At 33.3% G+C, this 27,967-nt stretch overlaps 1 protein-coding gene across 4 annotated transcripts; it reads left to right on the forward strand.

The window, feature by feature from the left end:
• The first annotated feature begins 265 nt into the window (after window positions 1-265).
• Window positions 266-27,595, forward strand: LOC128170687 (uncharacterized). 4 transcript variants are annotated; one of them, XM_052836447.1, is made up of 5 exons: window positions 266-379; window positions 3,259-5,050; window positions 7,756-8,276; window positions 8,398-8,427; window positions 26,513-27,595. In XM_052836447.1, the coding sequence occupies exons 3-5, from the start codon at window positions 8,187-8,189 to the stop codon at window positions 27,296-27,298; spliced, it is 906 nt and encodes a 301-aa protein (XP_052692407.1). In that variant the 5' UTR covers window positions 266-379; window positions 3,259-5,050; window positions 7,756-8,186; the 3' UTR covers window positions 27,299-27,595. The 4 variants fall into 3 exon arrangements, 3 of the variants coding, with proteins under 3 accessions (XP_052692407.1, XP_052692406.1, XP_052692408.1); XM_052836448.1 differs by lacking the exons at window positions 266-379; window positions 3,259-5,050 and having other exon boundaries at window positions 7,651-8,276; XM_052836446.1 differs by lacking the exons at window positions 7,756-8,276; window positions 8,398-8,427; window positions 26,513-27,595 and having other exon boundaries at window positions 3,259-5,502.
• The last annotated feature ends 372 nt before the right edge of the window (window positions 27,596-27,967 follow it).

A 27,967-nucleotide genomic window follows, 5' to 3' on the forward strand; every position in this document is an offset into this window, starting at 1 on the left:
AATCATTATCAAAAAAATTCCTATTAATTTGGGTGACTTTTCCAAGGAGTGATATTTTACCTTAATGTCGATTGCAATGCAAATTCATTCAGACCTTTTTCAGCAATGTTTTATAACCCGTGAAGATAGAATCAGCGTTCTCGTTTTTTCAACTATATTTCATTACGTAATGCATTTCGAGATCTGAAATGCTTTAAACAAACAATGCATACACATAAGAGGATTTAATCGCTTTGCCGAAAATCAATACTCGCATAATAGCGAGAGGAAGTATTCAATAAAGGTTTATATGTTAAGGGAATAAACTGTTCAGGTGTAATCATTTCTAAAATGTTATGAGTTCCGTGGTGTCTGGCTTATAGAAAGTGGCATTTAAAAGGTAAGATCGTTTCCATGTTTTTTTAGATCTTTTTTATATGATTGCTTGTCCATTCCTTCGTTGTGCTATATGTTATCATGTACATACAAATCCAAAAGCGGAAACCCAAACTAACAAACCAAAAAGCTATAAGAAATTAAGATTCAAATGTTTTATGCACTGATCTTCGTTACCTTCTTATAAATATTTGATGTATTGTTATCTAAAGTGTTCTGACTTTCAAAGTGTGTTGATGGTTTTTTTTCGATTCCCTATCGTTTTGTCGCATATCATAACAAATACAGCAATCTTCAGAAATTATGAAAGCAAAATTCTTCCTTTTTTAAATGTCTCTCAAAATGTTTACCCCGCGTTAACATTAACAAAAGTTCAAATTTAAAGATCATGTCTTATCAGGTAGTGATGTTAAGACCGAGACTTTTAACATCGTATATATTTCAAGCAGTCAGTGTACAGTTCAGCAATGTTCGATTATTTATTATTTAAATGCCCCCAAAATGTTTACTGGCATTTATTTACATTTGTTGAAAACTGACATCATCAAGAGTTGCCTTGCACAAATTTTCAACATTATCATCTTGGTACTTTAGTGTCGAATGCAATGAATTACCACTTGAGATAAAATAAACGTTCTTGGTTTTTATTCTCTATCTTTCATACTAAAAATGTATATAATTTGTTAATACAAATAGAATACATATGTTACAAGATAAAATCGATGGCCCCCCCAAAAAACCCGCCTAAAACGGTGAAAAGCAAAATCCTTTTGAAGTTTGCTTTTCATTTTACTATTAAGATTATACCCCGGATGTTTTAAAGAAGTCATTGTTGTCTGCTTTCGAGTAAGGGACATTAAAGCGGTATAATCGATTGAATATTATTAAGACCCGTTTTATATATAATAATTAGTTATATTTGGTCGTTTTATATAACACATATTACATCCTCCTTTTTTATATATGTTTTAATTACTAATGTTGTATTCAACGGGAAACTTTACATTTAAACGTTATCTTATTTAGGATGCAAAACGTTGTGTCCGTTCATTACATTATTACCTTAACGTATTAGGTAGCAAACCATTACCCAGTTTTTTTTCAATAAGCTGTAAACTGTTAGCTCTAAAATATGAATTTTGTGTACATTTGCAAAACTAGATTGTTATCTAGTCAATTAATTTGCGTGTTTTAATAGCCATTTCTGTATCAACTATTTTGTTACCAGAGACTGTGAATTTATTTACGCCTGTTTGATATTGTTAATATTCATCTCAATTCTAAATTTGAACTTGACGCTAGAAAAAAGTATTTGATGAATGCAATTTACACTAAATGATTAAGGTATGTATGCATTAATCTTACATACATGTCCAAGACCAACTGTGTTGTTGATATCGACGATATCGACAACAAAATGCCGATATCGACATCGAGTTCGATAAATGCTAAAAAACCAATTATGGTGTCGATATCGATGATATCGTTCACAAAATGACGATATCGACATCGATAATAAGTATAAATAATAACTAATAAGTTTTAAGGCTAACTATTTATAGGCGATATCGTACACAAAATGACGATATCCTAAACAATAGCGATCTTTATAATTACATTAAAACAAATAAAACAATATTGTTTCAATCGTCTAAATGATGGGTTTTAAGGATTGTAAAATGATGTAATTGTGATCGTGTAGATAGTCAAATCTAAAGATAAGCATAGTACAGTTTTCCAAAGTACTTGAAAACATTCTGCACTAAAGCAAATTGCTTTTGTTGTATACGTATGTCAATCGATATCGTTACGATATCATCGATATCGACGTTAAAATATGGTGAGTTGCAGTTGTGTTTATATGCAAATCGATATCGATATGATATCGTCGATATCGACGATACGACATAAAATATGGACAACTTAAGCTGAAAACAACGGAAAATAGATTTTGACACGATATCGTCGATATCGACGTTAATTACGGACAGCGGTAGTTGTGTACATATGCAACTCGATATCGATACGATATCGTCGATATCGACATGAATATGGTCAAATTCAGTTGAGGACAAAGAAAATCGATATCGATACGATATCGTCGATATTGACGATATCGACGTTAAATATGGACGTTAAAGGACTATGTGCGGTATGGTCAAATATCTGCCCCCGATTTCAACCAATTTTTAAATAGTATCGTATAAAAATGAAATCTTCAGAAATCATTGTAAAGAGGATGCCTATAACTTTAATCTTGATTTTAGTCATCATTGCTCACTCGCTGTTTATCTATGACGTCACCTAAATGACCTAATTCCCACAAATTTGCAAACAAATGAAGATATTCTCATTTTTGCTCTATATTTTGCATTCGGAAATATAGAGCGCAGGTCTGCTCAAGTGCGATTTTAAAATATGTTTTTCTTCAGATAGTTATACATATCATACTAAAAAATGGTACTTGAGCAAGCCTGCGCTCGATGTTTCCCAGTCGAAAAATCATCGGAAAACACCCATATTTTGCCACAAAACATTAATTTATCAAAATAATGCAATATTCATGACGTCATTTCTACATTATGACGTCACTGTGGTGATAACTTTTTACACCTTTATTTCCAATATGATTTTAACTATCTTTCACCTTATTTTAAAGCTCTTTCTAGAACTTTGATTTTGGGGGGCAAAAATTGCATAAAACCGCACTTAGTCCTTTGGACAGCTGTAGTTGTGTACATATGCATAAGTTCTATTATATTGCAATCAGTGAATCGATATCGATACAATATCGTCGATTTTATCGATACTACATCGTGTCTTTGACATAACTCCAATCTTAATACACATTAGCTTTATTTCTTAAATCAATAACTTTATCAGGTTGTGATGTGAAGACCTACACCTTCCCAAAACATCATGGATGCAGCGAGCAAGCAATATCTGGTACCTTCATGTTCTATGTGTCCTGGGGACGCAGAATACTTCTGTGCATCTTGCTCGTGTGACCTTTGTCTCAATTGTAGGGACAACCATGTAAACAATCTGAAAACAATAGATCATAATGTGGTAATTCGTAAAAAATATAACTTTATGCCGATACAAGAGTTATGTATTACACATCCAGGAAAGGCTTACAAAAAATACTGTGAACGTTGTGAACTGCCCGTATGTAACCGTTGCAGAAAACAGAGAAATCACAGACAGGTTGTTCTAAAAAAAGCATATAAAAGCAAAGTTAAACAATATAAGGCAGTCATTCATACAATCAGATGTGATACCCTTTTTTCAAGATATGTTCTCCAGGGAAGAATCAAAGCTGAAGTCAAAACTGTCCAAACATGCTTCTCCCTCTGTCAGTCAGAGCTGTCTGCAAAGGCCGAGACATTGAAGAATATCGTTAAGTATGTGCTATTTGATCTATTGAACAATGTGTTCTGTGACTTTGATTTCAAACACAGATGTTTAAAACAGAAATTTGAACTGAGCAGACGTCTTGCCAGAATACAAAGATATGAATACAGATATGAACAGTCAGCAACCTGCTCAGTGATAACCGGATTATGGAAGAAGATCGTAATTCCGAAGATATGTCAAACAAGCAAAGCAAACACAAGCAAACTCTCTGTGACTGATTTACTACACAAGACGGGTGTGATTGATACACTGTGCAAAATCGAAATAGGGGGAGGAAAAAGGTATATGGGAAATGCGTGTTTGCTAAAACTGATGCCTAGTCCCGAGTTACATCAAACTATTACACTGAAAAACGCAGATGGATGTAAGCACATCACATTTATGACATCAGATCAAATTTGGGTCAGTGATAAAAACAACAATATTATGTTGACAAATAAAACAGGTGTCAGTGACAGAAAAAACAATATCACGTTGACAGCTACTAGTAGTGACACAATGCAAAGACAGAAAAACTTTTTAAGTAATTTCTATAAAGGTTTTGGATTACATATAGTTAATAGAGAGGGTGAGTTTGTTTATATTGATAGGGAGAATAACATCAATAAACTGGCAAGAAATTTAAAAACAATTACTACTTTTATAAAGTTAACAGATAAAATACAATTACCTCAGTGTGTATATTGCTCCCCTTTAACTGGGGATCTTCTGGTCGCAGCGTTTATAGTGAATACAAGGTCTTTTTTGCCATCAAGCGTTGTAAAGCGGTACAATCAGAGCGGACAACTCACACAAACCATACAGCACGACAGCAAAGGGATGAATTTATTTAGAAAACCTTGTATAACAGAAAACAACAATGGTAATATTGTTGTATCTGACTTGACATCAGTAGTGGTGACAGAGGCTGGAGGCAGCCATCGTTTTTCCTACACAGGAATTTCATCAGGATTAGAACTATGGCCAATTGGAACCTGTACGGAATCGCAACCGCGATCCATACACGATATTCTTGTGCCTATTGGAATATGTACAGACGCACTGTCACACATTCTGGTGTGTGATGAAACCACCAACACGGTCCAGATTATAAACAGTGACGGTCAATTCCTGTCCTATCTTCTTATAAGACCATCAGGGATATTTTTTCCACGGAGCCTGAGCTATGATGTCAACACTCACCGTCTCTGGGTCGGATCACCGTGGTTCAAAAATATGTGTTGCTTCAGATATATGACCCGACAAACCGTACAAACCGGTAGGTTGATTATAACTCATCTCTTTTCCCGTAGTTTTGACTTGGAAAATTATATATTTAAAATTTCATTTGCACGTGTTTCTCATATGAATCACTACTTGAGCAAATCGTTGTTATTACTGCAAAGACTTGGTTAGGAGGTCACATTAGCGTATGAATAAATGTGACGCTACTTTATCTATGTACAGATGAAAAACATCTAAAAATTATTACAGAATGAAATCACAGTTATTTAGGGCATAAATTATAAGCTCCCTAAAGACATACTTATTTCTTGTTATACAAAATTTTATCTATTAATTCCCCCGACAAATTACAAATATTTAGGTATATTAATTGTTTACTGGGCTATATTCGCCCGTGTAATATACCTGCAAACAGTTTTAGCCCATCTTGAATTCGCCCAGAAACAGTTGTTTTTCACTATTTGTTACTAAAAAGCTTAAATTAAGTTGATTGATTTACTATACTCTCAGCATATTATTCATGAAAGAGAAATTATAGTTAAATGCCTCACAAAAAATTTTACATTAGAAAAGTAACGCCTTATGCGGCTTCTAAGAGATAATTGATAGTAAACTTAACTACCCCAAAATACACGTGGGTTTGACATGTTGACAAATAGACTCAACACCATCCAGAAGGTTGCATCATGCGCATCAAAAAATAGTTCTATTAAACTAAGTGTGACAATTCCACTAAAGTAATATTTCTCCTAGCCACTGGATTAAAATTAAAGAAATTGTCTTTTTATATAGAACTACAATTGAACAAGTTAAGTTTGATTTGATATTTTCTTGCGTAAGACCTTTAAGACAACTAAAAGTTCATAATAATTAATGATATTTGCAGAAAATATATACATAGTAGTAGTAATCTATCTCTTTTATGCTATTGTATGAAAATCTACTTTTGACCCTGGGGAATTAAACAATAGGAGATAACTGAATTCTGGAGTAAATGTCTGCTAAAATCCATCTACAGTTCATAATTCAAAATTCAATAAAATTTATTCAGTGAGTGGTTGAGAAAAGAACTTGGAATGAAAGGAAACCAGAAATGTAAGAGTTTATGTGGATGTGTTATAAAAAAAATAAATGTAATTAATGGACATTAGTTAACTAAGAAACAGAAAGTTCACTTAAATATTAGAATTAATTTGCAGAAAGTTATTAATCTTAATTCTAAGACAAAGACAGAGACTGGGTAAAATGGTGTCTGAAGAGTCTTCAATAATGTCCCTCGGAGCTTTGATAACGGTAGTCACTGATTAATGGCTAGTGATTTAGTGATGATGCTTTTCCATCAGTCATTAAAGATGTGGTTTTTCTTAAAAGACATGGCAGCTCTAAAATAAATAGAAAGTTGGGTCATGAGCATCTAAATATAATTCAAAATCAATACTGTAGGTGCCAAAAAAGGAAGATAGAAAAAAATTGTCTCTATATATTAATAATATTATATGGAACTACAATTGACTACGTTCAGTTTGATTGGCTATTTTCGTACGTAAGACCTTTAATTGCCCAGCTAACAACAAGAGAAAACGGGCGAAAATAAATTGGTGAATGGAATTTTCCTTTCTTCAAAACTTTTTTGTAGAGCTGATAAAATTTGTCAGTTATCTAGTACGTATACCACATAAACATTCGCTTATAGATCAGAAAACAACACCATCAAAACAATGGAATAACTTAATCGAATACGTTACAGTATGATAGTAGGTCATATAATGTAATAATGTTAGTTCAATGAGAATATTTTTTATTATCATTCTTATGGTTTCATGTTGCTTCATACAGTAAATCATTTAATCATATTTTAAACTAATATACCTCTTTATTTATTGTCAATGTAAAAATAAATATACAAAACATAAGAAATTATCTAACTGGCAAATGGTTTCCATGGTATCTACCCATATTGAATTGTCATAGAATCTTTTCACCAACTCGATTAAATTGCTTTTTTAATAAACGTAATCGCTACATTAAATGCAGTCCGATAACTCTAGTTTTCTTTACAGAGAAGAATATCTGCATGGCCGATAAAAGGAAGCTTTTCTTTAGCATGATAAAATAGGTATTTTTCTGACTACACAGCAAAATATATATAAACAGTTACAAATGTTTTGCCCCATGAGACCGGGTGACAATTTAATTTGCTAGTGTTTTGATCCCATCACTAGAAAATATGAATACTAAATAATCTAAAATTTTGATAAAATAAGAATATGTTTTCCCTCAGCATGTGATGTATCGTCGGGAGTTATATTTTCAATATGTCCTTACTTTCTTATTTCTAAATCTAAACCAAAGCACAAATGATGTAAAGGGATCCAGGAGTTTAGTCAAAGAAATGGGAGAATGTTAAAATATAAGTAAGATGAAACTGATGTCTCCACCAAAGTTTCTTCAATCTCTCAAAGTGACGCATATCGTTGACTTTTATCACATTTCATGCGGCACATCAGATCGAATATGGGTCAGTAGTGAGCATGAGCTAATATTGGTTAACACGAAAGGTAAAGTTCTTCATCATCGAGAGGATATGTTTTTGGAAATGGTTGGAAATGGTAGCGGAAAACACACAGTAAATAGCGACAATGAGCTGTTTTATATACACAGTAATAATAACATCCACAAACTATCAAAGGACATGAAAAACACACGATTTATTAAGAAATGTTCTTTTTGGACCCACAGGTGTATTTACTGGTCTACGATCACTAATGATCTATTAGTTGGGATGTGTGGAGAAAAAACATGGACATGCAAAGTTAACCGATACAACCGGACCGGGCAACTGACACAATCAATACAACACGACAATACAGGGCTTGATCTATACTGTATGCCTAATTACATAACAGAAAACAATAATAGAGATGTAGTGGTGTCTGACTCCAACCTGGCGGGTGCCGTAGTGGTAACAGATTATAAAGGAAGGCATCGTTTCACCTACGCAAAACATCCGCGAAAATTTTTTCCTGTTGGAATCTGTACTGACGCGATGTCACACATCCTGGTGTGTGAAGGTGTTACTAGATCAATAAATACATTAAATAAAGACGGCCAGTTCTTGTCCCATCTTGGAATAAAACTTTCTATCTTTGACAACCCATCCAGCCTCAGTTATGATTTTAACAGGAATTGTATTTGGGTTGGATTTAGGAACAGTCATTCATGTACGGTGTTCGCTTACAGATATATTCATCAACAGACCGGTAAGTCTGAGTTTAAATTATATAATAAGCATGCAAATTATGCATGTATGACAAAATTGTATTGCATGTATAACAAGAATTAAATTTAAAAGTTTTAATAGTTATTTATGTTTTGTTTAAGGAAACAAGGAGGAACCGGTTTATAAAAAAGGTACATTTTTAAACTCAATTCAAGTGAATGAAAGATTTGCAATACATATTTTTTTCATCTTTTGATAAATTGCTACCTTGTTTAAAAATTGAAGTTGATTTAGAACTGTTTCAAAATGCACCAAACTAAATCGACTGACATGCAAATTAATACATTCATATGCATATTGTGAAATAACTGTAAGCTAATTAGAAAAAAATATAAGGTTAAATAAAAATCGAGTAGTAGAAAACTATTTCACGCGTTGTACATAAGATGTTTGTTGCAAATATAAGAATTTACGATACCTCCATCAGAAAAATCGAGACAACATATGCTTAATATCGTTGGTTTTTTTAAGATAAACTTCCTCAATGTCCGGAAGAAAATTCTTTATCTTCCTCAAGACTTGTCTGAGAATGGAGATATTATGGATATCGTCAACATTCAGAGTTAAACAAGACCTCTGTACAAATGAATATGAAATCAATTTATTATATTGTACACAATGGGGTATACTATAGTTTGATATAAAAATAAATCAGTTGTTTAGGCGTCGAGGCATTACCTTTATGAGACCACCTTTATCATATTATATGAAAACCATCCTTTATGATCTTGGATATTCATAAATTCTGTTTTGACACAATATCGTATATCATCGTATATCATCTGTTAAAAAATTGTATGATAATCATATGTTCATATGTTAATCAATACAACAATATATAATTTAAATTGCATCCTATCATACTTACAATATATATCATATACTACCATAAAATACCGTAAAAAATTGTGAGATCTGATATTATAGCGTATGATATGACATTGTATTGTGTTATACATTATAATTGTATTTGATCAAATAATAGAATATCATAAAACATAATACAATATAGTATTATATGAAAAAATTATTTATATCATATTGCAATAATACATCATAACATTGAAACATATGATATTATATTGTATAATTAAGCATTCAAACAAGATGTGGTCACAACTGCAGCGGTATGCATACAAATTGTACAATGCGCGCTAGCGCGTTATGAAAATTTGTTTTCACTCATCGTTGCAGTTATAAGACTTCATCTTTCAAAAAATAATGAATCAATGCTGATATTGACGTTTTTAAACATGTATTTCCTTCCCGCAAATACATATGTATGATTTTTTTTTAAAAAGCTCTGTCTTATTCAACGAGTAATGCGAAATTAACGGAATGGCCACCGGAAGAGCCGAAATACAATGTATGCTGACAAAAATAGTGCACAGCGTTTTAAATTCTAATAATACAATTTTATTTTTCTACCTGTAATTTAATAAATTTACTCTTGGTAAACTAGGAAATTAATAAATTGAATTCATTTAACTGTCAAAATATATATACATCAATGAAATATTTATCAGCGTAAGTATAATATCAGGTCGTTATCCGGTCTGAAGTCCCGAGAAGAGTCAGTTCTTGTTCTTCGAGAAATACTGAAGGAATACTAAATGTATTCATATGCACCGGATTTGGTGATTGGGTCTTCTGTGTTGTGCGTAAATATCACTCAAATCAACCAATGTGATTTAATAGAGGGGAGAAAGTTAATGTAAATATTATAGTATGATATTGTATTGTATGATACTGTATCATATTTGATACATAATATGATATTTTTTTATATAATACAATATAATTTGATACAACATTGTATCATATCAAATGATACAATATCATGGGATAAAGTAAAATATTATATAATACAATCATATTATACACATTGTAGCATATGATACAATAACATATAATTAAAATATCATAAAATACAATTTCATGTGATATGATAATATATCATTTAAACCAATATCATATTATACAATATCGTATGATACAATATTTTATAATATTACAATACCATATATACAATTTCATGTTATATGATTCTATATTACAGAAACCAATATCATAACACAATACTGTATGATACAATATCATAGAATATACAATATAATATTATTCAATATTGTATCATATTTATCAATACGATACATAACAATATCATGATACAATATCATATCGTAAAATATAAAAACAAGATATGTTTGTAAAACACTTATGCCCCCCCCCCCCCTCCTTTGGAAACATCCACAAAGAAAATGAACTGTTAATAACTGGAATTTTTCTATGTCAAGGGGTATAACTCTGTCGAAAATTGCTCGATCGTACCCAATATCAAACGTGACCTAGATACTATCATGATAAACCTGTTTACAAAATTTCATTCCAATATATTGATCCTCTGCGAAGAAAATGAGCGGAAACTGCAAATAACTGGAATTTTTCTACGTCCAAGGGCCATAGCTCTGTCGAAAATTGCTCGATCGTACCCAATATCGAAATTGACCTAGATATTACCATGATAAAACGTATACCAAATTTCATTTCAATATGTTCATCCTCTGCGAAGAAAGTGAACGGAAACTGTTATTGGACCGACCGACAGCAGCAAAGTAATATGCCCTCCCTTCTTCGAAGGGGGGGGGGGCATAAACATTGATACAATATTTTATCGTATCATATAACGTTTTACAATATAACATATGGTATTATATTGTATCCTATTAAACAATAGTGTTCCAAATCATTCAATACTATATCATAGGAATCATGTTACATCATTTAACAACAACCACATCTATCTTTCAAGCAGGTTTGAGTGAGGTAGGAGATTTCTCTAGCATCCTTGATAATGGAGATCAGGCTCTGCATCTAAAGCAACCTCTGCGTTTCATTTATATTATAGTTACATCAACTATGCAAGCTATTATCTATAAAACATGTGACCTGTTCGAAAAAACTAAACCTCATCAAGAATCATAAACCTATGGCTCTGAATCAGCATTCAAGCCTGTCAGGTGCATCAGTATCAGCAAGATTAGTGAAGTTAGGACCAGTTAACTAACATATCATCATCAGCGGGCACCAGCAATTAAAACTTTTACCTCCTCCAGCATCTCCAACCAATGCCTCTGATTCAGCATCCATGCCTGTCAGGTGCATCTGTATCATAAGACACACCATACATTCAGGTTAGGTGAAGTTAGGACCTGCAATAACTAAGATATATATTTTGAGCATCCTTAATAATGGAGATCAAGCTCTGCATCTGAAGTTACCGCTGCGATTCATTCATATTACAGTTTAATCAGCTTTGCAAGTTTGAAAAAGTACTATTATCTATTAAACATGTTACCTGTTCCAGAAAACTGCATTATCCAGCATCCGAAACCTTTGGCTCAGACTCAGCAGTCAAGCCTGTCAGGTGCATCAGTATCATAAGACGCACCATCCATACAAGTTTAATGAAGTCCAGTAGTAACTAAGATATAATCATTAAAGGGCACCTGCAACAAAAACTTTAACCAGCTCCAAAATCCTTAACCTCCTCCAGGATCCAAAACCTATAGCTCAGATTCGGCACTCAAGCCTGTCTGGTGCATCAGTATCATAGGACACACCATCCATGCAAGTTTGGTGAAGTACGGACCAGCAGTAACTTAGATATTGCTATTAAAGGGCAACTGCAACAAGAACTTTAATCTGCCCCAAAAACCTTAACCTCCTCCAGCATCTGAAAGTTAGGAACGAGATTCAGTAGGTCCAGATGCATTATCCATGTAGTTTTGGTGAAGAGAGGACAAGTAATAGCTTAGATACAGGAGCTGCAACTAAAACTTTAACCAGCTCCGGACGCCGACGCCGGGGGTATAGCATATGCTCCCATTGACTTCGTCTCGGTGAGCTATAAAGGCGAAAGCACGAAGATTCGAGTGCGAGGTTGCAAAGGCGAAGAAGCGATAGTAGTATCACTTATTCGCACTTAACTCAACACTTTCGTCTTCGCATCTTCGCGCTTCGCCGTCGCATCTTCTATATTCTTCATATTATTTATGAATTATACTTGCATTGAGGATTTCCACAATACAAACTGCTGGGTACATACAAGTTCATTACCCAGAATTAATGATGAAACCAAAATTATGAAAAGTTTACTCCACTGTTAGGCTTTATAACCAAGCTGAAGTTAGTAGGCACTGACAGTAGCCATTACGCCAGTAGAGGTTAACGGCCAATAAGAAAAATCGTCAAAGTACTGAGAGTACCCGTACAGAAAATTTTACTTTATCCTCGGCATACTTAATATCAAGATGATTAATGCTTCAATAGTTTGTATGAGCATTGGTAACTTTGGATACAATAAAGATCGTGTGATCAAAATCAAGCAGGATATAAACCCCTAACATGGGCCCTAACCTCTTATCAACGCTTTTAGAAACAATCTTTTCTTATTATAATCGATTAGTGTTTATTATCTATTAAGATTTACTATAGTCAGGTATTCCTCACAAATTTGCTCTAAAAGAATAAAGTCTACTCATGATCACAAAACAACATTACTACAAATGTTTAGAATATTGATGTTCATGTATTACGTAGAAAAAAACAAAACTAACGCAGAATGATTTTTAAAAAAATCACTTTCCCAAAGAAATGTAAATAAGAAGTATCCATATTCCTACGTTACCTGTCCCCTTAGTCTTTTTCCATAAAGATGTACACATGTATCATTCTTCGATTGACAATTCATTCACCAATGAATATTGCTGATATCATTACAACAATTATTTTTTCATGATTATTGTTCGTTAATTATCTCACAATATCCTCATTGTGTATGAATTCTTCTTTATTTGCGTCATTTTCCGCCGTATGTCGACGAGAGAAGTAACGTATCTATTAACAATCAATTTGTGGCAATGTAAGAGTGTTTTGTGTATGCTTGCTACGGATGTGAAAAACTATATACAGCGATTATTTACAAGTTCGGTGTTTATAACTTCAAGATCAGTTGAACAGAGTGAACAATTAAGTAATTTCAAAGTCATATCTTGGATACGGGGTAACCAATTTCTATTCATGTTTACGGGGGGGGGGGGGGGGGGGTTTATTCTTTTATGGGGGTCATTTTTCTTCATGTTTAACATGAAGAATAATAACCCCCTGGGTCTTTTTTCTTCAGAAAAATCCAGTTATTCTTCAGCTAGGGGGGTTATTATTCTACGGGGGTCATTATTCTTCATTACACCGGCTCTTATTGTAAACACTGTATGCGACAGGCTCATTTCAATAGGTATATATATGAACAATACTAATCGTTACGTTTCTAGATACATGCATGTACTAATAACATTTTGCCAATAAACTAAAAAAAAGTACCTATATACAGGCATGTTCACGAAACTTTCCTAAGATATGACGTAAGTGTGTTCCTGAGCTTCAACTTTGGAAAAAAAGTTAGGAACATCCAAATATCAACTTAGGCTTAAGTTAAGATATCCTAACTTGCTAAAATCATTCGACTTATTTTTTTTCACATCAATTATCAATTATATTGATATAATTTGAGAGACTTGTGCAGGATAAAACATTAAACATTTTGCTAAAAAAATTAATGAAGTTTTTTCAACAAAACTGATTTTTGAAAGATTATTTCTCAGTATGAAGCGTTAAAAATTAAGAATGATTACGCATGGGGCTAGATGTAGATTTACTATTTAACAAAGGACATTTGAAACATTGTTGGTCAATGCTAGAAAAAAAATTTGATGTAACCTACTTAGTGTATTAAAAAACATGTAAGCGAATAATTTTCTGACCCTAGTGCTAGTATTTGCGAGAAAAAAAAATGTTTTATTTATCAACTCCCAAGCAGGCATTAACAACGGAGAAGTAGAGAGAGAGAGAGGAGAGAGTTAGAGTTAAGAGCCCTTCTCTTCATACCATGTTAAATTAAACGTACATGATATATGGAGGGGGCGATATATATAAATTATATATATCATCCATTTCAGTGTAGATTTTCATCCCTACTTTCAATTCAAAAGAATATGTAAAGAGGGCAGTTAAGAGCAATTTTGGATACAGTACATTTTGTGCAGTCCGTGATTTTTTAATTCTGCAGTTTCTCTAGAGCTATGAATTAACGTAAGTTTCCGTAAGAAATAGAGGAAATCATACTCGGTAGATGTAAATATACGAAAATGAATCAAAATATGGTTCAACATACGTATAAGGTACTGTGTCATATTATTGTGTAGGGATTTAATTTCCGCGCTTGCGCGGGATACCATCCAGTATTCCTAAATCATGATCAAAGTTAACAACTCATGTAGGCAGCTATCTTTGTTTTTTGAAAGTAGGAGGTCAGACTTATCCGAAATCTTGAAAAACCGATAAAAACAATCAGTAAATCTTCATAATATGCTTGGAAAAGGACTTCTAATGTTAAGTACTGTTAAGCTTTCCCAACTATTTCATATTAATTCCTTTGTCCTAGCTGTAACATAACAATAAAATAAAACCTTGATTGTGGTTTAACATGTAATCAGAGATATCTCTGGATTGCGTCAACCATCCGTATCAAGAACTATTCAGAAAACTTCAAAATTTTTATTTAAACGCGCCAATGATTGCATCAAGTTCCCCACAGTTCTCGCAGCCAAGTTAGCGGTCAAACAAGGCTTCTCCTCAGAGTTCAACATGCCCAACACCCTAGGATGCTATGATGGGACTTTAATTGCAATAAAGCCGACAACAGAGAGAGAAGATGCATATGTGTGCAGGAAGGGATACCATGCCATCAACGTCCAGGGTGTGTGAGACCACCGAAAATTATTGTTCAATGGCCAGGCAGCACACACGATGCCTAGAAAGCTGCGAGAATGGTTGGAAGGCCAACTTTACATTGGGCATCTGCTGGTGGATCAGGCGTACCCTTTAAGGCAATACCTGATGACACCGTTAAGGAATCCCCACAGGCAGGCTGACCGGGCTTTCAATGCCGCCCATAAAAAGGCCCGACAGAGGATTGAGGACACATTTAGGCGGTGGAAGAGCAGATGGATGAGCATCCACAAATACGGTAACTTTTTCAAACATTAAGTTGCAATGATGCAAATGTATATGAAATTTTATTATATGATTTTATTTCTATTACTTAGTCGACCTTTATGTTACTACTTCTCTCTCTCTCTCTCTCTCTCTCTCTCTCTCTCTCTCTCTCTCTCTCTCTCTCTCTCTCTCTCTCTCTCCTAATACACATAAATAACAATTTTATAGGAGGTCTATTGACTGTAGCATTTCCAACAGCCGTAGACGTGATAACCTCCACTGCAGTACTCCACAACATATGTGAGGAGCAGGGAGTCCCAGTTGAAGTTCTACAGGAGGGCGATGATATGAAATGAATCCGAAGATTCGCTCCTCTCCCATTACTGACACAATATCCTCTTCCATACTGCTAAGCGCACATCTAACTTCCCGCTCCCCGTCTTACATCGCTCTTTGTGTACGGCAGATGCCCTCTTCTTGGTCCCCCTCTTCACATCGTCCTATTTCTTTTTTAATTCGTGAACCATTCTTGTCGAGAAAGATACTACGTTTACGTCCTCCATCACTTCGAACCACGCTTGCTTCTTCTTCGAGTTATAGATTACATCGCTGAATTTTGAATTTATGATATCCAAACAGGATTGGTACTATTAATATCAATGTGGTAAACCTCTCTCACTAAGGCAACCCACCTACCAAAACCGGACCTTAGTCTCGCAATTCCTCTTTCGGTCTTTCTCTTTTAGGCTGATAGAGAAATGAACACTGCGACTGCGACGCGCTCGTTTATACACCCTCTAAGGGTCACGTGACAATCTTTGCCGGTTGCTAATCGACGGTACAAACAGAGTCGTCATATGTCGTACGCATGATTCAGCATTACATAACGTAAAATCGTTAGAAAGGAATCTCATCACTAACGAAAAGAAAACCACTGTCTTCATCCTTTCAATCACTCTTTTCAGACAGTGCAAATACAAAACAAAACTTAATGGATATCATTTGTACATAAAAACATCAAGACAGGGAATATTTCATAGATGACAAAACTATTCCCATTCATTAAAAAGGTCTTCGGTCTGGAGTCTTTACCAAAGAGCTACTTCGATTGGGTAACCTGAGTTAATTTTCGCTCATATAAGTACACATCATACATGCGCGAACGAATTTACAATAGAACGAGTTAATAAATTCTCGAGTTGAAGCCAATATAAACATAGTCTCGTTCGACCAGACGCTCGGCTGTCTCCGTAAATCTCCGACGAGCAGAGAGTCTGGTAAAGCGTAACGTTGATCATAGCTACCGATAGGGGGCGCCGATTTAGTTTCATTTTGAATCGTTGTGTCACTGTGTTCCGGTTTGAGTTTGTGTGATATACAGTGCTTTATTCTATTGCTGTTAAAATTAAGGAACTTACGTCGATTTAGTCTTATACTATAGTCTCGCTTTCCGCAGACTCATTTAACATGGCTGCACTTGAATTTGACGAAGCGGTGAATGTTTGTCTACGAGTTTTACACGATCGCTAGATTTTAAATTGAAAAACCTTAAAAACATGTATTGCTTCTACCCTATCCCATAATATAACACTGTACAAGTAAATAAATCCTTTCCATTTATAACCGTTAATAAACTTTCCAGTTGAGATCATTCAGTTTACCCAGATACTGCACAAAGGGTTTAAGAAGTCATTTTCGTTTAAACAAGACTACATTTGAAGTTATCCTACAACTTGTTGCACAAAGTTTAGTAGGAAACCACGGGGGGGGGGGGGGGGAGGAAGAAATAACTCCCGAGAAACAGTTATTGTTGTTCATGTGGTATATGGCCAATCAGGAGTATATGAGACTACAAATATATAGAAAGACCTATTACATGAGGGTTGCATCTTAGGTTTAGCTCATGTAAGCTCAAAAGTTCATAGTTGGGACGTTTTAGAGTTACTCGATACGTTTTATTTATTCTCCAGTTAACCCGCGTTTACTCGGGTTACCCAATCGAAGTAGCTCATAGTAAACAAATAGAACAGCCCGAGTATAGTACATAATTGACCAATACCTGACACAGGGCGAAAAACCATCTTTAAGCAAGTCCTTAAAGGTGGCTTAAAGGCGACTTAAAGGAGCTTAAAGGCTATACAACCTTTAAGCCGCCTTTAAGTCACCTTTAAGCAAGTGCTTATAGGTCCTTAATGTCCAAACTTCTTTAAGCATCTTTAAGTGGCATTTACGCTCTCTTTACACTGCCTTTACGCTGTCTTTAAGTGGCCTTTAAGTCAATATTGATCAAGCTGAACAATAAAAACATATATAAAATGCAAAAGCTCTTTTATAGAGATGGGAGGGGGTCATCCGAGTGATAATATAATTTCCAAGAAAAAGGGGGGGGGGTGTTCCAAAGTATGTTTATTTTCTATTATAAGTTAATCGGTGAAAAATCTCTCTCTCTCTCTCTCTCTCTCTCTCTCTCTCTCTCTCTCTATCTCTCAGTTCATCCGGTTATTAAACAAAATAAAGATAATGAACCAAAAATGCATGATTTAATTTGTTAATCGGTTTAAGGTTTGTATTTTTTTTTTCAATTTTCATTATTTCTAACTCTAGATCTGCTAGATACATGTTAAAGATGAAAAGACTCTCAACTGCCTTTGTTATATCGGGCAGGATATTACTGCTTTGTTTGTCTAGACATAGTTTTGTTCGTTTGTGTATATCTAATTAGAGTCTATTGTTTGTCCAACTTAAGAAAACCCCTGGAACTAACACAGAATATACAAGATATACACAACAGTTGTGTCGTGTGCCCAGGTGCATGTTTGTGTATATCTAATTAAAGTCTATTGTTTGTCCAACTTAAGAAAACCCCTGGAACTAACACAGAATATACAAGATATACACAACAGGTGTGTCGTGTGCCCAGGTGCACGTCAGGGTTTCTAAAAGCGTTGAATCTTAGTATGTACGGTATACGATAAGTCTAGTGAATAAAAGTTAATTTACATTTGTAATTAATTTTCAAAGTATTATTTCCTAGCTCTTGGTTTCAAAGATGTTACGTCTACAAATTAACGATACATGTATGTAAGAGTAAAATCTTGAGGCTCATTAATTAATGTACCGGTGATCATAAATAGGGGTTGATTATTTAAATATATGTATAAGGGTAAATATGTCAAATATACCCGGCCTGGCACATCATACTATTGTATGTACAAGTCATTTGCAATTCCCACATGCAGTAAATACGTCACCGGTAATTGGTAATTTTGTTTGTTATAGAATTGATAGTTTATAAATCATGTACATACAATTACATGTAAATATTTAAACATATTGGAACGGCGCCGCGATCATGAAAACCAGGAAATTGCGGGAAATTGAACAAATACCCTAATAGTATCAATGCATTTAATAAAAGAAATGATTTCATTTTCTTTCTTACATTTTTATAGCTATAAATAAGATGAACGTATATCTACTCGGTTTAAATTTATTAACTACATGTAAGAAAGCCTACTATAGTGAACCTAACGGTTTCCATTTAGGTATAATATATTTTTGTTCACTGAAGACCAAGTTCCGTATTTCATTCTAAATACATGCATGCATGTAATTTATAAATTAGATATAAGTGATTGTTACAAACTGAATGGTTTGTCAAAATCTTTTCAAGTAAACACATTCAATACAGTGATTCAATATCCACTGATATATAGGATATAAAAACGCTCTTATATATGTAAGTTGCCGTGACGCAGAGGGTGTGTGGTGATGCTAGTAAACTAAGGGTCCCAGGTTCAATTCTCGCCGTGGCCGGGTTTTTTTTTTGTGTTTTTTTTTCATTTTTCTTTCTAGAACAAAAACCGTTTTAATACCTTTTCTTTCATAAAGTTAATACATTTTGTTGGAAATTAAGCACAATATTGAATTAATTTTTTTTAATGGCTTAAAGGTAGCTTAAAGGTGGCTTAAAGAAGTTTGGACATTAAGGACCTATAAGTTGTCCTTAAAGGTGGCTTAAAGATAGTCTTTAAGCTGCCTTTAAGCCATCTTTACGCTTTCTTTAAGCCACCTTTAAGCAATACATATAGCTTAAAGGCAGCTTAAAGGTGGCTTAAAGATCGTCTTTAAGCTACCTTTAAACACCTTTAAGCTATATTTAAGGAGGACTTAAAGATGGTCATTCATCCTGTGAGATGTGACAAAATTGAGGCACCAAAAAGGACATAAACATAAAAAAATTTAAGAGGTACCCGACAGAAAAATGTATGCATGAATTAATCTATTGATTGTGACAGTGTGCACAGTACAGAAGACAATATCTTAAAAAGATTTGTTTAAAGATCAGCTTGAATCCTTTCAATGAATGTTTATTTCTCTCAAACCATATAAATGCTACATGAGCTAAAAAGAACCCAAAAATATTTACAAATGTACAAATGGAGTATCAAGTAAGGAAGAGTACAGGAAGTAAATAAGTATTTCAAAATTACAGCGTTTATGCCTCAATTAATCAAACATGGACTGGATGTAATAGCGCTTGAATTACGTCAGACATTGTTTAATGATGCATAGAGAATTACCTTAAAACGAAAAACCATTGTAAATTGCTCTTAAATAACCTGTTTATTAAAAAAGACAAAAATTACCTGCACCGAAAAAAACTAATCACAGCATTGCCGTTCGCATGTGATGATTAAGGTCAGACGACGCGTTCCTCAATTTTAGATAACTTTTTCCAGGAATTTGTTAATGGTTTACTTCTACTTTCACAAGCTTTCTAGCAAAAAATTAGGGTACCTTACCAGGCATTTCTGCAAAATACTTGAGTATGCAATTTTCTATATAATCTTCTTGAAAATACACTTGAATTGCTGATATAAAAATAAATACATGTACAGCACAGCGAATTTCACTAAATCAGAATTATATCTCCGCCGGGGCGAGGTTTTGAACTCACGACATCTAGAACCTATACTCTTCTGGTAGTGTGCGGCCACGGTTCTAACCACTCGACCATCTAGACAAGTAACCAATTCCAAGTCAATTTTGAACATTTTTAAAGTAATTATAAAATTAATATTTTTTATAAGAACTCTTTATTACGAGGAGATAGAAAAAAGATTCTCGAGGAACGTGTCATCTGACCTTAAAGAGAGAGAGAGAGAGACACACACACACACACACACACAGAGAGAGAGAGACACACACACACACACAGAGAGAGAGACACACACACACACAGAGAGAGAGAGAGAGAGAGAGAGAGAAACACATTCTTTACAAGTGTTACTTAAACAGCTTTTGCAGCAAACATTATACAACGACTGACTTGTAATTAACAATCAAACATATGCAGAGAGTTGATGAGATATGTTTTGTTTGTAACGTTTTATGTAAAATTACTTCTTTAACCGCCATCGAACAATCATTTTCTAGTAGCATACTTATGATTAAGTTCTAGCACTTACCACCATAGTGTCGGCACCTCGAAGCATGAATCAAACATCCCTAAAACGGAAAACAAATATTCAAGAAGCAATCTTTAAGATCTTAAGTGAAATCGGAAGACATATAGCAGCTTATATAAATTGCCTTTAAAAGTTAAGAGTCTTAATTGCAACTTCGTTGTACCCACTATTGCAGTAAATATATGACATCTTTGAAAAAGAAGTAACTCAATTTAATTTACATGTTCAAACTTTCTGCTTTGTCAGCAAAAAATGATATCCCATCATGTTAATCGCCGCGATTATGCAATAGATTAAAACTGTACCATGGTTTTGATAGTGTTTGGAATGAAAAACATCTTCAATAGCTGTTATAACGTAAATCGTTTTTGCAGCTCGGACAAGATCGTTTTTGCAGCTCAGACAAGATTCGTTTACATATCACGTTGTTTATTGCCGCCAAGAGCGTTAAATATACAATTCACAAATAATACATTCGCATAAATGAAAGTTAATGAACGTCCTGTTCCCCATTAAGTACAGATAGAAGAATTTGTTTAGACTTTTAGCATTATTTTATTTGATCAAATGCATTCGTTTATCGACTAAATGTCACATAAGTACTGCAAGTACTAAAACATCATATGAGAAGGTCAAACAGTTATAACCTCAAAGAATAGGAAGGATCAAGAACTACATTTTTGAATCAAAGTACTGAAGAACTGAAATTATTTTGCATGACAAGTACATGTAGTTTCTAATTTGTATTTGAATTACGCACATTTTTATAATATGAATTTTTGGACTTTTTCGACAAGAACGTCGAGAAACCCCCATATGAATCATGTTAAATAATATTTAAAGATAAAATCAAACTATATATCAGTAATAGAAATATTTCTCGAAAATTGTATGGATCCAAGCAATATTGAACTCTAGTCTCGTTCAACCAAACGCTCGGCTGACACTGTAAATCTCCAACAAGCAAGAGAGACTCTCTGCTTGTCGGAGATTTAACGAGACTATATTGAACTCTGGCGTAGGATTACATACGACTACAAAAAATATCTAAATTGTTCGTACCATTTGAAATCTGACCATTTTCAAGGTATTTATAAATAAGTTTCCTTGAAAAACAATGCTTTAGCATACATTACTAGTACTTCGAATTTATCAAGAACTAAGTCTTGTCAGTAGCCATGCTTTGTGCTGAGGTCCAAACACTGTTTCACTTTCGGTTTGTCTGAGTAACTGCATAGGAGAGTTGATTAAAATCAACTCCCAATTAAAAATGGTACTGTTTCTTATATTTATTTCTGGAACAATAAGCGTACAAAGCGCAGTGTTTGGTTTCATATAATTAATGCAAATATAAATAAAAATTGGCAAACTTAACAGTGGGTCTATTCAAGAAGTACATAAACAAAAATGAGTATGAGTTAACTCGTTCATACACCCCCCCTCTCTCTCTCTCTCTCTCTCTCTCTCTCTCTCTCTCTCTATTTTAAAATGAGTTCAGAAGAAGACGAATAAGTGAGGTCGCACTCCATATTGACAGCATCAACCTGATATTGAAAAATACCATTTAGACAGAGAGTTAATATATATAGTTTTGTAGTATTTTTATGCGAGTAACCTTTATCACCCTCAACAAACTACACGCACTTTCAAGTGGCCTTCTCTACATGTAGTACATGGGTTTTTTTTTGCCCTATTACATAGTGACATCGCCTTGTGGCATGAATTAAATATTTATAAAGGAAAACCCTGTAGACGGAAACAAAATTATAAAAATAAGGAAACAATTATAATGATATATACAATATGTTGAAAAAAAAATATATAATCATAATCCAGGAACATTTAGTGATGTTGAAAGATACTATATAAAGCTTTTTTTATATTTAGCTTTGAATAATCATTTTTTGAAAAATGCATTGTCGTTACCTACATGCTCATTATAGGAATTTGTTTCTAATTGTGTAATACATTAAAGATAAAATCATTCATGATTTAATTAAATTTTTGTTTTGTCTGAAACTTTTATGAAAATATTTGCATTATCCTAGGGACTAGTTTACATTAATATAAGACCAGCTAAAAAAGCCAAATCAGGTATTTTGTATTATACAATATCTAACCTCTTGCTAAATTTTAAGAAAGTCATTGGCTTACAGCAGTCAAGTGGATACCATGTTTATTCCATATATATTATACTCTGGATACATTGTTCGTGAAATCCGTAAAATGAGCATCCCTCAATCTGGAAAAAAATCGACAGTTAATTTCTACACTAGCATAGATACTCTTGTACCGTTTTACAACGATGCACAATTTTGAATTTAATTGTATGATTAAGTTAGTTAAATATGTGTAGCATCATGAAACAATCGAAAATTTAGGCGGTAGACATGGGTTACAGATCGGTTGGTTAACACACATTTAACCAATGGGGGATCAATGTTCGTGGCTTTCATGTGTAACCCTTGCCTACGATTTTAAATTCCCATAAATCTATATACAAGCAATTGTTTAATATTTATTAAAATTAGTCCAGACTTGCAACCAACGAAATTACATCCCCACAAACCAGAAAATGATGGATACTCAAAAATATTGATCCCACGAATTAAAATGATTCCACAGTAGTCAGTACAAAATATTAATCCCCTTTTCTGATTTAAGAACAGATCAATAATGGTTACACATTTTATTTATGAACTAAACATGGTTACCATTTCCATATTTTTTTGTATGTTAGAGTTCCACTTTGACAGATGTTCTTAAACAACCTATTATCAATCATAAAATATATAGATGAAGAATGTCGGATTTGATATACTTGTATCCTTTATTTTATTCCCAGAACATAAAAAAAACAAAATATCTTAATGCTAAATTTCAATTGTCAATAAAGCTCTGTACATTTTGGTGTTTTGGTTTTGGTACAATACACATATTTAAACTTTAAGGCAGGCATATACCCAACTAGGTTTTAAGATGTCATAACTACATATTCAACGCATAATGCTAAATGTTAGTTATTCATTTTACAACAATTAAGTGGTCTTAACTGCATTGTTGATTAAGATTGCACAAGTCGGTTGTCGCGATACCCGTTACAGACATAAAATTAAATATATACCTACTAAATGTCTGTATTAGAAAAAAATGTTCATTTTTCTAATTTTTTAACTTTTAACGGCCGGCAAGGCGGCGCAGCAAATATACATCATATGTAAAAAAAAAAAATGACTGTAAAGGACGTTTCAGTTAAGATTTAGATAAATCTAGAAACATATTTAATGAAGAAAAATCGGGTTTTTACATCATAGTAGTAATCGAAAGCGTTGCTATGAATTTGTGGTTGCTCCGGGTCACTTGACGTAGGCAAGTTTGTCAGCTTATCGGAAATGATCAATTGATGCCATTGATTTCAAAACTTTAAAGTTTATAAACTGTAAACTTGTGTCCTTATTGGTGAAATTTCTATGGTTTATATTTTTACCAAAGAGAATAAATGCTAGCAAAAATTAAGCCAGAACTTAATTATTACTTCCTGCAATTGCGAATATGTTGGTCATGTGATTAAAAAGTTCTGGTATTATCCGGAACTAAAATATAACATACACAGATTGTTTAACATAAAAGACCAACGATACAAACTATATAAATCGTAAGTAAACTTTTGGTCTGATTTTTAATATACATATATGCGACTGAGAGCGAAAGATAGTTTTGTGTTGTTTTCAATTTTAGTGAGATTATTTAATTGTAACAAAATAGTTAATTAATAGTGATGGCAATTTCTCGTAAGATTGCTGACTTTAATAACTTTACTAGCATGCGCTGTTTTGATCAAAATAATGATAACTGACACTGGGACCAATAACTCAATATTTTTTAATCGCTGAAACAGTAATGAAACTTCACCTTGCTTTTTTACGACTTTGAATGATATTGCTTACAGTGTTATGCAAACGACATTATTATACTATGTGCGCATGGTGTTTTCGTGCATACAAAATTCGTATATAATTGCAAACTACATATACCTATTTCTTCCGAGTTTGTTTATTTATTTATGTTTTGATATTATATGAAAATGTATTTTTTTATCATTCAAATTGTATGATACAAAACATATTAATAAACCAACTGCTTCTACATAGATCTCAAATTTTCAAAGATACAAAGTGTATTTAACAGCGCAATGAAACAATTGCATCAATATTGCATATAATGAACGTTTACTAAGAAAACAAATTACATATTAAGCACATTTTATATTGAGAGAGAGAGAGAGAGAGAGCACTCTAGAGTGAGTTTGTTTATTTTAAACGTTCCTTGCCGGTTCAAAATTATGTGGGCATTTTTTTTTAGAAATTCGTAAAATGAGCACCCCTCAATCTGAAGAAATCGACAGATTCTTCCCTACATTTCACTAAATTATGGTGATTTTTTATGATAGGGCAATTGTTGATGCTTCGTGGCTCTAGCTATTTCTACACTGGCATAAATACTCTTGTAGCGTTTTACAACGATGCACACTTTGGAATTCATTAAATTATTTGATTAAGTTAATTAAACATGTGTAGCATCATGGAAAAATATTTCCGATGTGCGTTGTCAGCAACTAATAAGTAACGAACTTTTTTGCTGTTTTAAACAGTTTCCTGTTTGTAGTCAAAGCCTTTTAGCGCAGAAAAAAAATTAATAATAAAATAAAAGGAAAGAGCTACTTCAAACATGCAGATAAAGCATGGTACGAGAGTCGTGATTAACGGCTTATCGCTCAAAACATCTAAGCAGAGAATTGCTTTATTAAAACATCATACCCATGTAAAATCCTTTATTCAAACATTGAGGCGGACGGTTACCGATTTTCGATCGTTAACTTACATTTGTGTAATTTAACTTTGATATTAATTTTCTCTTAAAAACAGATATATCTCTTAAATTTTAAGTGTCTGTATTTAATTATCAAACTGAAAGTTTTTTAAATTTCTCTCTAAGATACAGGATCATTCAATCAACTTAACAAATTAAGGATGTTGGTCGGTAAAATAAGCCATTAAGCTTTGAAATGTTACATGAATGATATGATTTGTCTAACTATAATTTGTTATTGAGTTAAGAAAAAGTCTAAATATTTTTCACTTTTAAGTTAAGGTATCTTCCTATATTTTGATATGGAGCTCGTCGTGCTGCCCAAAGATATTGTATAATCAAATGCGTATATATAATAGAAATTGAGCATAATTACAGTTTATACAACTTATTTATCTACTGAGTGTTGATCTTTTAGATAGGAATTTATAGTGGTCAAAATAACAAATAACTCGATGACATATTTATAACAATTGGAAAAACGTACCGTATAACCTTAAAAGCGTGTTTTGTACGTATAATTTAAAAAATTTAAAAGGTGAAATTTAGTCTCTTTGTTACATTTAGTATGACAAAATGCGAACTCATTTTTATAACTAATCAACAATGAGAGCAAGACACCAAAATAGATATAGTAAATCCTTCCAAATATTTAAGATTTGTCTGTTTCTAATTCAAAGGATTTAACTTAATATTATAGGATTGATATCTAGGGAAAGGAAGAGCTAGAAATAACGCAATGTCATTTTTTTCGCGAGTTTTTAATACAAGTTATAAATTACGACAAAAACATGTTCTTTAATTAACGGGTTTTTTTCAGCAGGTCATTATGGACTACAGTAAATCATATACAAAAGCAAGAAGTTTTTTTGACAAAAAATTTTCCTCTGAGCGAAAACAAGTAATTAAAGATTTAGAAGCCCTAAAATCGGATATTGAACAAGAAGAAAAAACCCGGAATATTGGGTCTTCAGTGTATTCAGGAGTCGGTATTATTGGATGGGGTTTAATCGTGGCAGGGGTTTTGGCAGCCCCGATTACTGGGGGCGTTTCTACTTCTTTGATAGTGGCAGGTCTTGCATCTAAGGGTGCCTCCAGTGGAGCATCTGTTCTTCATCAGGGAATAAAACAGAGTATTGTACAAAGTAAGATGGATAGCCTACGAAAGAGATTAATAGAGCATGAGAAAACTTGTAAAGAAATGAATAATCATTTATTAGAGATGGTAGACAGAATGAAATTTTTTTTTTATCACACTGACCCGGACCAGGAAATGAATTATTTACTTAAGCAGTTCGAAGTCCTACTTGAACATTCTGACAAAATGAAAAAATTCAAAGCAAGGACCGGTGAAATTTACGTACTGATAACACTGCAAAACTTATTAGAGGATGTTCCTTTCGGAGTACCAAGGGATGAAGACAAATTCGCAGCTGTCACTTTCGTTGTCGATCTAAAGTCTTTGTTAGAAGATCCAAAGAGTAAGGCGGATTTAAAAGGAAGCAGCGAGTGCAAAGAGGAATGGTTAATAGAAAAAGTTCGCCAACGATACCAGGAAGAACACGATGATATCAAAAAGGTTTTCCATTCTCCTAACTTCGACTAAAAGAGCAGATTTTCTGACAATAAAACAATTGCTAAATTTAAATGGTTTCATTTAAATGGTTTCAAATGTGTAAAGTTTTAAATGCAATAAAGTTTCTGACAAATTATATCATATATTTATGACTTAAATGCATCGTGAAGTTTTCTACCTTATATCATGAGTATATATTAAGAAAACAGGCGAGTCCGGTGTCTCATTTTTGGTCGATATATTTTTAATACAAACTCATAACTCTTCGTTCGCCACTTTCATATGACCATTCTATGAAAATTTAGTGCTTACGTTAAGTAATGAAAATCAAACATACCCAACTAAATAAAAGTTATCCACCGTTTATGAGATTCTATGAAAATTTAAAAAGTAAAATTAATTTTTTTTTAATTACCCCTCTGTATACAAGTAAAACACATTTTCAAAAATCCTTTTTTCATGGTATCGGGGTAGAAATAAGTTTAAAAAAAACTTGTTTGTGAATTCTAAAACCTTTAAAAGATTTTAACAACGATACCAAGTAAAAGAGATTTATATAAAAAAAGATTTACTTGGAGATTACTTCGGGTTTACTTTTCGAAAAGTTATGTCCAGTTGGGGTTTACTTTGCGTCCACTAAGGGTTTACTTTGGGTTTACTAGAACTTTTCTGTTTAGGTCATCTTTAAACATTCAAATG

Source organism: Crassostrea angulata, chromosome 2 (genome assembly GCF_025612915.1).
Source record: "Crassostrea angulata isolate pt1a10 chromosome 2, ASM2561291v2, whole genome shotgun sequence".
Classification (NCBI taxonomy): domain Eukaryota; kingdom Metazoa; phylum Mollusca; class Bivalvia; order Ostreida; family Ostreidae; genus Magallana; species Magallana angulata.

What these genes read in the sequence shown, in the direction of transcription:
- LOC128170687 (XM_052836446.1), top strand. Translation starts at nt 3,295, where the DNA reads ATGGATGCAGCGAGCAAGCAATATCTGGTACCTTCATGTTCTATGTGT.